Source organism: Ranitomeya variabilis, chromosome 2, assembly GCF_051348905.1.
Source record: "Ranitomeya variabilis isolate aRanVar5 chromosome 2, aRanVar5.hap1, whole genome shotgun sequence".
In the NCBI taxonomy this organism is placed as follows: domain Eukaryota; kingdom Metazoa; phylum Chordata; class Amphibia; order Anura; family Dendrobatidae; genus Ranitomeya; species Ranitomeya variabilis.
In genome coordinates this window covers 633663170-633680239 of record NC_135233.1, presented here as the reverse complement: position 1 = coordinate 633680239, position 17070 = coordinate 633663170, and the positions used below count along the sequence as shown (strand labels likewise).

At 43.6% G+C, this 17070-nt stretch overlaps 1 protein-coding gene across 1 annotated transcript in view; it reads right to left on the bottom strand.

Annotated features, from left to right (window-relative positions):
- Nucleotides 1-17070, bottom strand: part of CNKSR3 (CNKSR family member 3) — a 176070-nt gene that overhangs the window by 49034 nt on the left and 109966 nt on the right. The window contains exon 5 of the mRNA XM_077289082.1: nucleotides 163-204. Coding sequence (XP_077145197.1) covers nucleotides 163-204 — 42 coding nt within the window. The remainder of the gene's footprint in view (nucleotides 1-162; nucleotides 205-17070) is intronic.

The window sequence follows — 17070 nt, the reverse complement described above, 5'->3', positions numbered from 1 at the left end:
ATCGGTGGGAGAGCTGGCCCCCAATAATCTTATACTGAGGATATGCCATTAATATCAATTCATTCTTCTGTACATACTGGTAACATCTAACTATCCACCCATCTAGCAATCTTCCTACCTATCCATCCTCTATTTTTTATAAGATATATAATATAAGCTTACAACGTTTAGAACTGAATCTTCCATTTCAGCAACTGTGGATTCCTGCAACGACAAGAAAACAAAGCCCATTAGAAATAAAAGAGCAGAAACGAATAGGCTTATTCTAATTTACATTATTTTCCCTATTGTTAGGTTAATGTGTCACATCATTTCTGATAAATATTTTGATGAGTATCAATTATATGTAAAATAAAACCACTCATCAGAAGTGGAACTGGAAGAATATTTAAGGTTGTTTGACACTGGACTGTTCTTTTATTTTCGGGCATCATGAAACCGGCGCTAGCTCCTTTTACAGTTTCTTCTGTATGAAACATACATTGTATCTTTGTCTGTACAGCCAAGAAGGTAAAAATATCAACATATACACTTAGGTCCAAAAATATTTAGACAGTGACACTAGTTTTGGCAATTTAGATGTTTACCAAAACATATTCAAGACACAGTTATATATGGACTTAAAGTGCAGACTCTCTGCTTTAATTTGAGGGGTTTAGGAATTACGGCTATTTAATATGCAGCTGACTTTTTTTTTTTTTAAGAGACTAAACATAATTGGACAATTATTTCAAAATCTCTTTAATGGGCTGCATGGGCTTTTCCCCTGTTAAGCCATCATCAATTAAGCAGGTAAAAGATCTGGAGATGATTCCAGGTGTGGCAATTGCATTTGGAAGCTGTTGCTGTGAACCCACAATATTCAGTCAAAGGAGCTCTCAATTGAAGAGAAACAGACCATCATTAGGCTGAAAAAAGAAGAAATCCATCAGAGATAGCAGAAGTGTTAGGAATGGCCAAATCAAACTTTATTCTACAAATATATGAGCACATCGGTGAGCTTGGGAACTCAAAATGGCCTGGATGTCCACAGAAGACAACAGGGGTAGATTATCACAAAATCCTTTTCACGGTGAAGAAAAACACCTTGACAACATCCATCCAAGTGAAGTACACTGTCCAGGAAGTAGGTGTCTCAGTATCTAAGTCTACCATAAACAGATGACTTCATGAGAGCAAATACAGAGGGGTCACCACAAGATGTAAATTATTAATAAGCCTTAAAAATAGAAAGGCCAGATTAGACTTTGCCAAAAAAAACATTTAAAACAGCCAGCCCAGTCCTGGAAAAGCATTCTTTGGACAGATGAAACAAAGATCAACCTGTACAAGAATGATGAAATGAAAAAAGTATAGAGAAGACTTGGAACAGCTCATGATCTAAAGAACACCACATCATGTGCAAAACATGGTGGAGGCAGTGTGAAGGAATGGGCATGCAATGATACTGGATCACTAGTGTTTATTGATGATGTGACTGAAGACAGGACCAGCCAAATGAATTCTAAAGTGTGCAGGGCTATACTTTCTTCTCAGATTAACCAAATGCAGCTAGGTTGATTAGACAGATTCACAGTACAGATGGACAATAATCTAAAAGCATACTGCAAAACCAACACAGGATTTTATTTAAGGCAAAGAAGTAAAAAATCTGCAATGGCCAAGTCAAACACCAATCTCAACCCCATTGAGCATGCATTTCACATGCTTAAGACAAAATTGAAGGCAGAAAAATCCACAAACAATCAATAACTAAAGTGAGCTGCAATAAAGGCCTGGTAGAGCATCACAATGGAAGAAACACAGCGTTTGGTGACGGCCTTGGCTTCCAAAATTCAGCCACTGCTTGCAAAGGATTCTCTACAAAGTATTAAAAATTAACATTTTATTTATGGTAAAGTTAATTGGTCCAATTACTTTTTAGCCCCTGAAATGAGGAGGATTTGTAGAAAAATGGTTGCAATTAATAAACGTGTTACAGAATTTTTTGGTTCAACTCATTTAATTAAACCTGAAAGACTACACTTCAATTGCATCTCAGCTGTTTCATTCTAAATCAAAAATAGTGACATGAAGAGCTTAAATCACGAAGAATTGGTTGATGTCCAAATATTTCTAGACCTAAATTGGCATGTAAAAGTCTGAGCACCCTTGATTAAAAATACTGTTATTGTGAACAGTTGTTAAGCAAGTTGAAGATGAAATGATCTCTAAAAGGCCTAAAGTTAAAGATGACACATTTCCTTGTATTTTAGGCACAAAAAAAATAATAAAAAAAAAATAATAATAAATATATATATATATATATATATATATATATATATATATATATATATATATAAATATACCGTATATACTTGAGTATAAGCCGACCCCCCTAATTTTGCCACAAAAAACTGGGAAAACTTATTGACTCGAGTATAAGCCTAGGGGGGAAAATGCAGTAGCTACCGGTAAATGTCAAAAGTAAAAATAGATACGAATAAAAGTAAAATTAATTGAGACATCAGTAGGTTAGGTGTCTTTGAATATCCATATTGAATCAGGAGCCCCATATAATGCTCCATACTGTTCATTATGGCCCCATAAGATGTTCCATATTAAAATATGCCCCATATAATCCTGCATAAAGGTTAATAAAGGCCCCATAAGATGCTCCATAGACACATTTGCCCAATATAATGCTGCACAAATGCTGATTATGGCCCCATAAGATGCTCTATAAAGATATTTGCCCCTTATAGTGCTGCACAAACGTTATGGCCCTATAAGGTGCTCCATACAGACACTTGCCCCATATGCCGTAGTGCCCTACAAACGTTAATTATGGCCCCATACAGACACTTGCCCCATATAGTGCTGCACAAACATTATGCCCCTATATAGTGCTGCAGAAACATTATGGCCCCATATAGTGCTGCAGAAACGTTATGGCCCCATATAGTGCTGCAGGAATGTTATGGCCCCATATAGTGCTGCAGGAATGTTATGGCCCCCATATAGTGCTGCAGGAATGTTATGGCCCCATATAGTGCTGCAGGAATGTTATGGCCCCATATAGTGCTGCAGGAATGTTATGGCCCCATATAGTGTTGCAGGAATGTTATGGCCCCATATAGTGCTGCAGGAATGTTATGGCCCCATATAGTGCTGCAGGAATGTTATGGCCCCATATAGTGCTGCAGGAACGTTATGGCCCCATATAGTGCTGCAGGAACGTTATGGCCCCCATATAGTGCTGCAGGAACGTTATGGCCCCATATAGTGCTGCAGGAATGTTATGGCCCCATATAGTGCTGCAGGAATGTTATGGCCCCATATAGTGCTGCAGGAATGTTATGGCCCCATATAGTGCTGCAGGAACGTTATGGCCCCCATATAGTGCTGCAGGAATGTTATGGCCCCATATAGTGCTGCAGGAATGTTATGGCCCCATATAGTGCTGCAGGAATGTTATGGCCCCATATAGTGCTGCAGGAATGTTATGGCCCCATATAGTGCCGCAGGAATGTTATGGCCCCATATAGTGCTCCAGGAACGTTATGGCCCCATATAGTGCTGCAGGAACGTTATGGCCCCATATAGTGCTGCAGGAACGTTATGGCCCCATTGATGCTCCATACAGACACTTGCCCCATTTTCTGCGATAAAAAAAATAAATCACATACTCACCTCTCCGTCGCTCAGGCCCCTGGCACTTTCAATAGTCACCTGCTCCTCATTACGGGCGCCGATCTATCTCCAGCACTGACGTTCAGCAGAGGGCGCGCACTGACCACGTCACCGCGCCCTCTGACCTCAGCGTCAGTGCTGGAGACAGATGGGCGCCCGGAACGAGGAGCAGGTGACTATCGCGCAGCGCTGCGCTCCCCTCCCCGTATACTCACCTGGTCCTGCCGCTGTGTAGATCCTGCTTCCCCGACGCCGCAGCGCTTCATCCTGTACTCAGCGGTCACATGGTACCGCTGATTACAGTAATGAATATGTGGCTCCACCCCTATGGGAGGTGGAGCCAAATATTCATTTACTGTAATGAGCGGGACCATGTGACCGCTGAGTACAGGAAGAAGCTGAAGCTGCTGCTGCCGGCGCCGGGGAAGCAGGGACCGCGCCTGGACTAGGTGAGTATTTTTGGACAGCCTCCGCTCCCCCTCCCCTGCCGACCCCCGGTATGACTCGAGTATAAGCCGAGAGGGGCAATTTCAGCCCCAAAAAGCGGGCTGAAAATCTCGGCTTATACTCGAGTATATACGGTATATATATTTATATATACTCATGTATAAGCCGAGATTTTCAGCACTTTTTTGTGTGCTGAAAACGCCCCCCTTGCTTATACGCGAGTCATTGTCCAGAAAGCCGTCGGGGGAGGGAGAGCGGCGGAGCAGCGGCAGGAGCTGGTAACAGAAGACATCATACTCACTCTCCTGGTGCGGTCGCTGCATCTCCGTCCCTGCATCTCCATCCCGACGCCTCGTCCTGTGCTGAGCGGTCACGTGGTACTGCTCACTAAGGTAATGAATATGCACGCGTCTCCACTCCCATAGGCATGGAGCACATATTCATTACCTTAATGAGCAGTACCACGTGACCGCTCAGCACAGGACAGCTGCCGCGCTGGGACAACGGAGATGCAGCGACTGTGCGAGGAGGGTGAGTAGGACAGGGGGGAAGTGAGCCATGCATACAACAATGGGACGGGGCGTAAGCCACACGGGACCAGGGGAGCCATGCATACAATAGGGGGAGCCACACATACCAGGACAGGATGGGGGAGCCACATACCAGGACAGCGAAGGGGGGGGGGAGCAACACATAGCAGGACAGCGACGGGACGAGCCACGCACAGCAGGACAGGGATGAGGGGACAATGCATACATGGCTTATACTCGAGCCAATAAGCTTACCCCGTTTTCCGTGGCAAAATTAGGTGCCTTGGCTTATACGCGAGTGTATATATATATATATATATATATATATATATATATATATATATATATATATATATACACAGGTCCTTCTCAAAAAATTAGCATATAGTGTTAAATTTCATTATTTACCATAATGTAATGATTACAATTAAACTTTCATATACTATAGATTCATTATCCACCAACTGAAATTTGTCAGGTCTTTTATTGTTTTAATACTGATGATTTTGGCATACAACTCCTGATAACCCAAAAAACCTGTCTCAATAAATTAGCATATCAAGAAAAGGTTCTCTAAATGACCTATTACCCTAATCTTCTGAATCAACTAATTAACTCTAAACACATACAAAAGATACCTGAGGCTTTTAAAAACTCCCTGCCTGGTTCATTACTCAAAACCCCCATCATGGGTAAGACTAGCGTAGCGACCTGACAGATGTCAAGAAGGCCATCATTGACACCCTCAAGCAAGAGGGTAAGACCCAGAAAGAAATTTCTCAACAAATAGGCTGTTCCCAGAGTGCTGTATCAAGGCACCTCAATGGTAAGTCTGTTGGAAGGAAACAATGTGGCAGAAAACGCTGTACAACGAGAAGAGGTGACCGGAACCTGAGGAAGCAGTGGACTGAGTCTGGTGTGGAAACATCCAGAGCCACCGTGCACAGGCGTGTGCAGGAAATGGGCTACAGGTGCCGCATTCCCCAGGTAAAGCCACTTTTGAACCATAAACAGCGGCAGAAGCGCCTGACCTGGGCTACAGAGAAGCAGCACTGGACTGTTGCTAAGTGGTCCCAAGTACTTTTTTCTGATGAAAGCAAATTTTGCATGTCATTCGGAAATCAAGGTGCCAGAGTCTGGAGGAAGAGTGGGGAGAAGGAAATGCCAAAATGCCTGAAGTCCAGTGTCAAGTACCCACAGTCAGTGATGGTGTGGGGTGCCATGTCAGCTGCTGGTGTTGGTCCACTGTGTTTCATCAAGGGCAGGGTCAATGCAGCTAGCTATCAGGAGATTTTGGAGCACTTCATGCTTCCATCGGCTGAAATGCTTTATGGAGATGAAGATTTCATTTTTCAGCACGACCTGGCACCTGATCACAGTGCCAAAACCACTGGTAAATGGTTTACTGACCATGGTATTACTGTGCTCAATTGGCCTGCCAACTCTCCTGACCTGAACCCCATAGAGAATCTGTGGGATATTGTGAAGAGAAAGTTGAGAGACGCAAGACCCAACACTCTGGATGAGCTTAAGGCCGCTATTGAAGCATCCTGGGCCTCCATAACATCTCAGCAGTGTCACAGGCTGATTGCCTCCATGCCACGCCGCATTGAAGCAGTCATTTCTGCCAAAGGATTCCCGACCAAGTATTGAGTGCATAACTGAACATTATTATTTGATGGTTTTTTTGTTTGGTATTAAAAAACACTTTTATTTGATTGGTCGGGTGAAATATGCTAATTTATTGAGACAGGTTTTTTGGGTTATCAGGAGTTGTATGCCAAAATCATCAGTATTAAAACAATAAAAGACCTGACAAATTTCAGTTGGTGGATAATGAATCTATAGTATACGAAAGTTTAATTGTAATCATTACATTATGGTAAATAATGAATTTTAACACTATATGCTAATTTTTTGAGAAGGACCTGTATATATATATATATATATATATATATATATATACATACACACACACACACATACATACATGCACACATATACATACACACACTGCTGAAAAAAAATAAAGGGAACACTTAAACAGAATATAACTCCAGGTAAATCAAACTTCTGTGAAATCAAACTGTCTACTTAGGAAGCAAAACTGTTTGACAATTTCACATGCTGTTGTGCAAATGGAATACACAACAGATGGAAATTGTTGGCAATTATCAAGACACACTCAATAAAAGAGTGGTTCTGCAGGTGGGGACCACAAATCACATCTCAGTACCAATGCTTTCTGGCTGATGTTTTGGTCACTTTTGAATGTTGGTTGTGCTTTCGCACTCGTGGTAGCATGAGACGGACTCTACAACCAACAAATGTGGCTCAGGTAGCGCAGTTCATCCAGGATGGCACATCAATGCGAGCAGTGGAAAGGTTTGCTGTGTCTGTCAGCGTAGCGTCCAGAGGCTGGAGGCGCTAACAGGAGACATTCCAGGACACCAGGAGACATGGAGGGGGCTGTAGGAGGGAAACAACCCAGCGGCAGGACCGCTACCTCAGCCTTTTTGCAAGGAGAAACTGGAGGAGCTCTGCCAGAGCCCTGCAAAATTACCTCCAGCTGGCCACAAATGTGCATGTGTCTGCACAAACTGTTAGAAACGGACTCCATGAGGATGGTCTGAGTGCCCGATGTCCACAAACGGTGGATGTGCGCACAGCCTAACACCATGCAGGACGCTTGGCATTGGCCACAGAACACCAGGATTGGCAAATTTGCCACTGGCACCCTGTGCTCTTCATAGATGAAAGAAGTTCACACTGAGCACATGTGACAGACGTGACAGTCTGGAAACGCCGTGGAGAGCGATCTGCAGCATGCAACATCCTTCAGCATGACCGGTTTGGCAGCGGGTCAGTAATGGTGTGGGGTTGCATTTCTTTGAAGGGTCGCACAACCCTCCATGTGCTCGCCAGAGGTAGCCTGACTGCCATTAGGAACTGAGATGAGATCCTCAGACCCCTTGTGAGACCATATGCTGGTGCAGTTGGCCCTGGGTTCCTCCTAATGCAGGACAATGCCAGACGTCATGTGGCTGGAGTGTGTCAGCAGTTCTTGCAAGATGAAGGCATTGAAGCAATGGACTGGCCCGCCCGTTCCCCAGACCCGAATCCGATTGAACACATCTGGGGACATCATGTCTCGCACCACCCACCAACGTCATGGCAGATGCTTTAGTCCAGGTCTGTAAGCAGATCCCTCAGGACATCATCCCCCGCATCATCAGGAGCATGCCCAGGCGTTGTAGGGAGGTCATACAGGCAAGTGGAGGCCACGCACACTACTGAGCATCATTTCCTTGTCTTGAGGCATTTCCACTGAAGTTGGATCAGCCTGTAACTTCATTTTCCACTTTGATTTTGAGCATCATTCCAACTCCAGACCTCCATGGAATATTAGTTGTGATTTACGTTGATCATTTTTAGGCTTTATTGTTCTCAACACATTCCACTATATAATGAATAAAGATTTACAACTGGAATATTTCATTCAGTGATATCTAGGATCTCACACAGATGACTGTCTTGCCTCTCTTTGAAGACTTCCATTGAATGAGAACTCACCTCTCATGGTAGTCTGTTCCACTCATTGATCTCCCTCACTGTCAAAAAGTTTTTTTCTAATATCTAATCTGTATCTACTCCCTTTCAGTTTCATTACATTGCTTCTAGCGTTTCCATTTGCAAATATAATAAGGATGATCCCTCTACACTGTGACTACCCTTCAGATACAGTTATATGAAAAAGTTTGGGCACCCCTATTAATCTTAGCTTAATGTTTTATAAAAATTGTGTTTTTTGCAACAGCTATTTCAGTTTCATATATCTAATAACTGTTGGACACAGTAATGTTTCTGCCTTGAAATGAGGTTTATTGTACTAACAGAAAATGTGCAATCTGCATTCAAACAAAATTTGACAGGTGCATAAGTATGGGCACCTCACCAGAAAAGTGACATTAATATTTAGTAGATCCTCCTTTTGCAAAAATAACAGCCTCTAGTCGCTTCCTGTAACTTTTAATGAGTTCCTGGATCCTGGATGAAGGTATTTTTGACCATTCCTCTTTACAAAACAATTCCAGTTCAGTTAAGTTTGATGGTCGCCGAGCATGGACAGCCCTCTTCAAATAATCCCACAGATGTTCAATGACATTCAGGTCTGGGGACTGGGATGGCCATTCCAGAACAGTGTAATTGTTCCTCTGCATGAATGCCTGAGTAGATTTGGAGCGGTGTTTTGGATCATTGTCTTGCTGAAAGATCCATCCTGTTGTGAATTGACCTTTTGGCTCCCTCTTGTGGTCACTAGTGATATGACACTTTGATATTCCTTCCCTTGCTTGGTATCCACCTGGCCTCGTTAGTCCAGGGGTGTCGCTATTTGAACTTCCTGGATTTTCAGTCTGGTGCCTGGCATCGTTGTAATCAGATCCTTCTGTTTGCTCCTATCTGCTGGTCCTGGTTCTATGCAAAATTAAGCTAAGTCCTGCTTTCTTGTTTTTGGTTATTTTCTGTGCTCTTATTTTTGTCCAGCTTGTACTAAATGTGATTCCTTATATTGCTGGAAGCTCTAGGGTGTGGATGTTCTCCCCCCGTGCCGTTAGACGGTTCGGGGGTTCTTGAATATTCCGCGTGGAGTTTTTGTGAGGGTTTTCGCTGACCATATAAGTCATCTTCCTGTATTCTGCTATTAGTTAGCGGGCCTCTCTTTGCTAAATCCTAGTTCATTTCTTGCGTTTGTCTTTTCTTCTTACCTCACCGTTATTATTTGTTGGGGGCTTGTATCCAACTTTTTGGGGTATTTCCTCTGGAGGCAAGAAAGGTCTTTCTTTTCCCTGCTAGGGTTAGTTAGTTCTCCGGCTGGCGCGAGACGTCTAGAATCAACGTAGGTACGTTCCCCGGCTGCTGTTATTTGTGTGCTAGGTTCAGGTATATGGTCAGCCCAGTTACCACTGCCCTATGAGCTGGGTTTTATGTTTGCAGACTTCGCTATTGTCTCTGAGACCCCCTGCCATTGGGGTCATAACAGTATGCCAGGCCATAAGTGAATATTTAATGCATTGCAGAAGTGGGATTATAAGAAAGGAAATTCTGAGTTTTTTTTTTTTTTTTTTTTTTCTTTCTTTCCTCCCCTTTATCTCAGAGTGGCTGGAGCCTTGCTGCAGACATGAATGTCCAGACCTTGATTACTAGTGTGGATCAGCTTGCTGCTCGTGTGCAGAGTATTCAAGATTTTGTTACTAGCAGTCCAATGTCAGAACCTAAAATACCTATTCCGAAATTGTTCTCTGGAGACAGATTTAAATTTAGAAATTTCAGGAATAATTGTAAATTGTTTCTATCTCTGAGACCTCGTTCGTCTGGAGACTCAGCTCAGCAAGTAAAAATTGTTATCTCTTTCTTACGGGGCGACCCTCAGGATTGGGCCTTCTCGTTGGCGTCAGGCGATCCGGCTTTGGCAGATGTTGATGCGTTTTTTCTGGCGCTTGGGTTGCTATACGAGGAGCCCAATCTTGAAATTCAGGCAGAAAAAGCTTTGCTGGCTATCTCTCAGGGCCAGGATGAAGCTGAAGTTTATTGCCAAAAATTTCGGAAATGGTCCGTGCTTACTCAGTGGAATGAGTGTGCTCTGGCCGCAAATTTCAGAAATGGCCTTTCTGAAGCCATTAAGAATGTGATGGTGGGTTTCTCCGTTCCTACAAGTCTGAATGACTCCATGGCGTTGGCTATTCAGATTGACCGGCGTTTACGGGAGCGCAAAGTCGCTAATTCCCTGGTGGTGTTGTCTGAACAGACACCTGAGTTATTGCAATGTGATAGAGATCAGACTAGAATTGAACGGAAAAATCATAGACGTCAGAATGGGCTGTGTTTCTACTGTGGTGATTCTACACATGTTATATCAGCATGCTCTAAACGCTTAACAAAGGTGGTTAGTCCGGTCGCCATTGGTAATTTGCAACCTAAATTTATTTTGTCTGTGACTTTAATTTGCTCATTGTCTTCCTATCCTGTTATGGCGTTTGTGGATTCAGGTGCTGCCCTGAGTCTTATGGATCTGTCGTTTGCCAAGCGCTGTGGTTTTGTTCTGGAGCCTTTGGTTAATCCTATTCCTCTGAGAGGTATTGATGCTATGCCATTGGCGGAAAATAAGCCGCAGTTTTGGACACAGGTGACCATGTGCATGTCTCCTGAACATCGAGAGGTGATTCGTTTTCTTGTTTTGCATAAAATGCATGATTTGGTCGTTTTGGGTCTGCCATGGTTACAAACTCACAATCCAGTTTTGGATTGGAAGGCTGTCTGTGTCAAGTTGGTGCTGTCAGGGAATTCATTGCGATTCCCCGCCGGTGTCTATTGCTTCCTCTACTCCTTCGGATGTTCCTGAGTATTTGTCTGATTATCAGGATGTATTCAGCGAGTCCAGGTCCAGTGCTCTTCCTCCTCATAGGGACTGTGACTGCGCTATAGATTTGATTCCAGGTAGTAAGTTTCCTAAGGGAAGATTATTTAATCTGTCTGTACCTGAGCATACCGCAATGCGTTCGTATATTAAGGAGTCTCTGGAGAAGGGACATATTCGTCCATCCTCTTCCCCTCTTGGTGCGGGATTTTTCTTTGTGGCCAAGAAGGACGGATCTTTGAGACCTTGTATAGACTATCGACTTCTGAATAAAATCACTGTTAAATTTCAGTATCCTTTGCCTCTGTTGTCAGACTTGTTTGCCCGGATTAAGGGTGCCAAGTGGTTCACCAATATAGACCTTCGTGGTGCGTACAACCTTGTGCGCATTAAGCAGGGAGATGAATGGAAAACTGCATTTAATACGCCCGAAGGTCATTTTGAGTACTTGGTGATGCCTTTTGGGCTCTCTAATGCTCCTTCAGTGTTTCAGTCCTTTATGCATGACATCTTCCGGAAGTATCTGGATAAATTTATGATTGTTTATCTGGATGATATTCTGGTTTTTTCTGATGATTGGGACTCCCATGTAAGGCAGGTCAGGATGGTGTTTCAGGTTTTGCGTGAGAATGCTTTGTTTATTAAGGGCTCAAAGTGTCTCTTTGGTGTGCAGAAGGTTCCCTTTTTGGGTTTTATCTTCTCCCCTTCTGCTGTGGAGATGGACCCAGTCAAGGTCCGAGCTATTCATGATTGGACTCAGCCCACGTCGGTTAAGAGTCTTCAGAAGTTCTTGGGTTTTGCTAACTTCTACCGTAGTTTTATCGCTAATTTTTCTAGCGTTGTTAAACCTTTGACGGATATGACCAAGAACGGTTCTGATGTTGCTAACTGGGCTCCTGCAGCCGTGGAGGCTTTTCAGGAGCTGAAGCGCCGGTTTACTTCGGCGCCTGTTTTGTGTCAGCCTGATGTCTCGCTTCCCTTTCAGGTTGAAGTGGATGCTTCTGAGATCGGTGCAGGGGCCGTTTTGTCGCAGAGAAGCCCTGGTTGCTCAGTAATGAGACCATGTGCTTTTTTTTCTAGGAAATTTTCGCCTGCTGAGCGGAATTATGATGTTGGCAATCGGGAGTTGTTGGCCATGAAGTGGGCATTTGAGGAGTGGCGTCATTGGCTCGAGGGTGCTAAGCATCGTGTGGTGGTTTTGACTGATCACAAAAATCTGATGTATCTCGAGTCTGCTAAACGCCTGAATCCTAGACAGGCCCGTTGGTCATTATTTTTCTCCCGTTTTGACTTCGTGGTCTCGTACCTGCCTGGTTCAAAGAATGTTAAGGCTGATGCTCTTTCTAGGAGCTTTGTGCCTGACTCTCCTGGAGCCTCAGAGCCAGTTGGTATTCTTAAAGAGGGAGTAATCTTGTCGGCCATTTCTCCGGATTTGCGACGTGTGTTGCAGAGATTTCAGGCTGATAGACCTGACTCTTGTCCACCTGACAGACTGTTTGTTCCTGATAAATGGACCAGTAGAGTCATTTCCGAGGTTCACTCCTCGGTGTTGTCAGGGCATCCGGGTATTTTTGGCACCAGAGATTTGGTGGCTAGGTCCTTTTGGTGGCCTTCCTTGTCACGGGATGTGCGGTCATTTGTGCAGTCCTGTGGGACTTGTGCTCGGGCTAAGCCTTGCTGTTCTCGTGCCAGCGGGTTGCTTTTGCCCTTGCCTGTCCCGAAGAGGCCTTGGACACACATTTCCATGGATTTCATTTCGGATCTTCCAGTGTCTCGGGGCATGTCTGTCATCTGGGTGGTATGTGATCGCTTTTCCAAGATGGTCCATTTGGTGCCCTTGCCTAAGCTGCCTTCCTCTTCTGATCTGGTTCCGTTATTCTTTCAGAATGTGGTTCGTTTGCACGGCATTCCTGAGAATATCGTGTCTGACAGAGGATCCCAGTTTGTTTCCAGGTTCTGGCGATCCTTTTGTGCTAGGATGTGCATTGATTTGTCGTTTTCATCTGCCTTTCATCCTCAGACTAATGGCCAAACTGAGCGAACAAATCAGACTCTAGAGGCTTATTTGAGATGTTTTATTTCTGCAGATCAGGATGATTGGGTGACCTTCTTGCCGTTGGCTGAGTTTGCCCTTAATAATCGGGCTAGTTCCGCTACCTTGGTTTCGCCATTTTTCTGCAACTCTGGTTTCCATCCTCGTTTTTCCTCGGGACATGTGGAGCCGTCTGACTGTCCTGGGGTGGATTCTGTGGTGGATAGGTTGCAGCGGATTTGGGATCATGTGGTGGACAACTTGAAGTTGTCACAGGAGAAGGCTCAGCGTTTTGCCAACCGCCGCCGCGGTGTGGGTCCCCGACTTCGCGTTGGGGATTTGGTGTGGCTGTCTTCTCGCTTTGTTCCTATGAAGGTCTCCTCTCCTAAATTTAAGCCTCGCTTCATCGGTCCTTATAAGATTTTGGAAATTCTTAATCCAGTGTCCTTTCGCTTGGAACTTCCTGTGTCGTTTGCCATTCACAACGTGTTCCATAGGTCCTTGTTGCGGCGGTACGTTGTGCCTGTGGTTCCTTCTGTTGAGCCTCCTGCTCCGGTGTTGGTTGGGGGCGAGTTGGAGTACGTGGTGGAAAAGATCCTGGATTCTCGTCTCTCCAGGCGGAGGCTTCAGTATCTGGTCAAGTGGAAGGGCTATGGTCAGGAGGATAATTCCTGGGTGGTCGCCTCTGATGTGCATGCGGCCGATTTGGTTCGTGCCTTTCACGCTGCTCATCCTGATCGCCCTGGTGGTCCTGGTGAGGGTTCGGTGACCCCTCCTTAAGGGGGGGGTACTGTTGTGAATTGACCTTTTGGCTCCCTCTTGTGGTCACTAGTGATATGACACTTTGATATTCCTTCCCTTGCTTGGTATCCACCTGGCCTCGTTAGTCCAGGGGTGTCGCTATTTGAACTTCCTGGATTTTCAGTCTGGTGCCTGGCATCGTTGTAATCAGATCCTTCTGTTTGCTCCTATCTGCTGGTCCTGGTTCTATGCAAAATTAAGCTAAGTCCTGCTTTCTTGTTTTTGGTTATTTTCTGTGCTCTTATTTTTGTCCAGCTAGTACTAAATGTGATTCCTTATATTGCTGGAAGCTCTAGGGTGTGGATGTTCTCCCCCCGTGCCGTTAGACGGTTCGGGGGTTCTTGAATATTCCGCGTGGAGTTTTTGTGAGGGTTTTCGCTGACCATATAAGTCATCTTCCTGTATTCTGCTATTAGTTAGCGGGCCTCTCTTTGCTAAAACCTAGTTCATTTCTTGCGTTTGTCTTTTCTTCTTACCTCACCGTTATTATTTGTTGGGGGCTTGTATCCAACTTTTTGGGGTATTTCCTCTGGAGGCAAGAAAGGTCTTTCTTTTCCCTGCTAGGGTTAGTTAGTTCTCCGGCTGGCGCGAGACGTCTAGAATCAACGTAGGTACGTTCCCCGGCTGCTGTTATTTGTGTGCTAGGTTCAGGTATATGGTCAGCCCAGTTACCACTGCCCTATGAGCTGGGTTTTATGTTTGCAGACTTCGCTATTGTCTATGAGACCCCCTGCCATTGGGGTCATAACACCATCCCCTGCGTAACTTCAACTTTGTCACTGATTCATGAACATTATTGTCAAGAATCTGCTGATACTGAGAGGAATCCATGCGTCCCTCAACTTTAACAAGATTCCCGGTGCCAGCATTGGCCACACAGACCCAAAGCATGATGGAACCTCCACCAAATTTTACTGTGGGTAGCAAGTGTTTTTCTTGGAATGCTGTGTTTTTTGGCCGCCATGCATAACGCCTTTTTGTATGACCAAACAACTCAATCTTGGTTTCATCAGTCCACAGGACCTTCTTCCAAAAAGAAATTGGCTTTTCCAAATGTGCTTTTGCATACCTCAGCCAACTCTGTTTGTGGCGTGCTTGCAGAAACGGCTTCTTTTGCATCACTCTCCCATACAGCTTCTCCTTGTGCAAAGTGCGTTGTATAGTTGACCGATGCACAGTGACACCATCTGCAGCAAGTTGATGCTGAAGCTCTCTGGAGGTGGTCTGAGGATTGTCCTTGACTGATCTCACCACTCTTCTTCTCTGCCTTTCTGATGTTTTTCTTGGCCTGCCACTTCTGGCCTTAACAAGAACTGTACCTGTATTCTTCCATTTCCTTACTATGTTCCTCACAGTGGAAATTGACAGGTTAAATCTCTGAGACAGCTTTTTGTATCCTTCCCCTGAACAACTATGTTGAATAATCTTTGTTTTCAGATCATTTGACAGTTGTTTTGAGGAGCCCATGATGCCACTCTTCAGAGGAGATTCAAACAGGAGAACAACTTGCAAGTGGCCACTTTAAATAGCTTTTCTCATGATTGCATACACCTGGCTATGAAGTTCAAAGCTCAATGAGGTTACAAAACCAAAAAAAGTGCTTTAGTAAGTCAGTAAAAAGTAGGTAGGAGTATTTAAAACAAGAAAATGATAAGGGTGCCCATACTTATGCACCTGTCAAATTTTGTTTGAATGCAGATTGCACATTTTCTGTTAGTACAATAAACCTCATTTCAAGGCAGAAACATTACTGTGTCCAACAGTTATTAGATATATGAAACTGAAATAGCTGTTGCAAAAAAAACAATTTTTATAAAATATTAAGCTTAAGATTAATAGGGGTGCCCAAACGTTTTCATATAACTGTACATGTAGACAGCTATTAAGTCTCTTCTTAGCATTCTTTTTTGCAAGCTAAAGATTCCCAGATCCTTTAACCATTCCTAGTAGGACATACTTGTCCGCTCACCATCCTGGTAGCTTTTCTCTGTTCTTGCTCCAGTTTTTCAATGTCTTTTTTAAAAATGTCTTGCCCAGAACTGTACACTGTATTTCAGACAAGGTCTAACCAATGAGGAGTAGAGGGGGATAATTATTTCATGTGATCTAGACTATATGCTTCTCTTAATACATCCTAGAAATGAGTTTGTCATTTTTGCTGCTGCATCATACTGTTGACTCATGTGCAGCATGTCATCTATTAGTATACATTAGTATATATTATATCTTTTTCACACACGCTGTTGCTTAGTTTTATTCCTCCCATTCTGTAGAAGTAATTTTCATTTTTCGTGCTAAGATGTAGAATCTTGTATTTCTCCACGTTAAATACCATTCTATTAGTTGATGCCCATTGTTCAAGCTTATCTAGATTCTTCTGCATCCTTCCTAGCTTTGCATCATCTGCAAATTTGATTAGTTTACCTTCATTTCCCTTATGTAGATCAGTTATGAAAATGTTGAACAACACTGGAGAAAAGACAGAGCGTTGTGGTACCTCATTTGAAATACTCTTCCAATTAGATGTGTAATCATTTATTACAACTCTTTGAGTACGATCACTGAGCCAGTTACGAATTCACCTAAACATAGCCTTGTCAATCCCATACTTACAGTCATTTTTTCAATAAGGCTAGTATGAGATACTTTATCAAATGCTTTGCCGAAGTCGAGATATACTACATCTACCGAATTTCCCTGATCCACTCAGTCAGCGACTCCATCACAGAGGGAAATTAGATTAGTCTGGCATGACTTATTTGCTACAAAGCCATGCTGGATCTGGTTAATTACTGTATTCTTATCCAAGTACTTACAAACATGTGGTTTAATAATTTGTTCAAAGATCTTTCCTGGAGTAGAAGTGAGGCTCACAGGCCTGCAATTTCCTGCCTCCATTTTCATACCATTTTTGAAGATAGGGACAACATTTGACCTTCTCCAATCTTCTGGGATGTCTCCTGTTCTAGAGGATTTTTGAAAGATTCTGGCTAGTGATTCCTTTTTTCAGAACCCTAGGATGTAATTCATCTCGACCAGGGGATTTAAATTCATTTTAAATTAGCCAAGTTTTCCCTCACCATCAATCTGTTTATAGATAGCGTGCATTCTTTTATTCCTTTAATGGCACAGTGAAGATCAATTGATGTTACAATTGCTTTCTTAGAGAACAA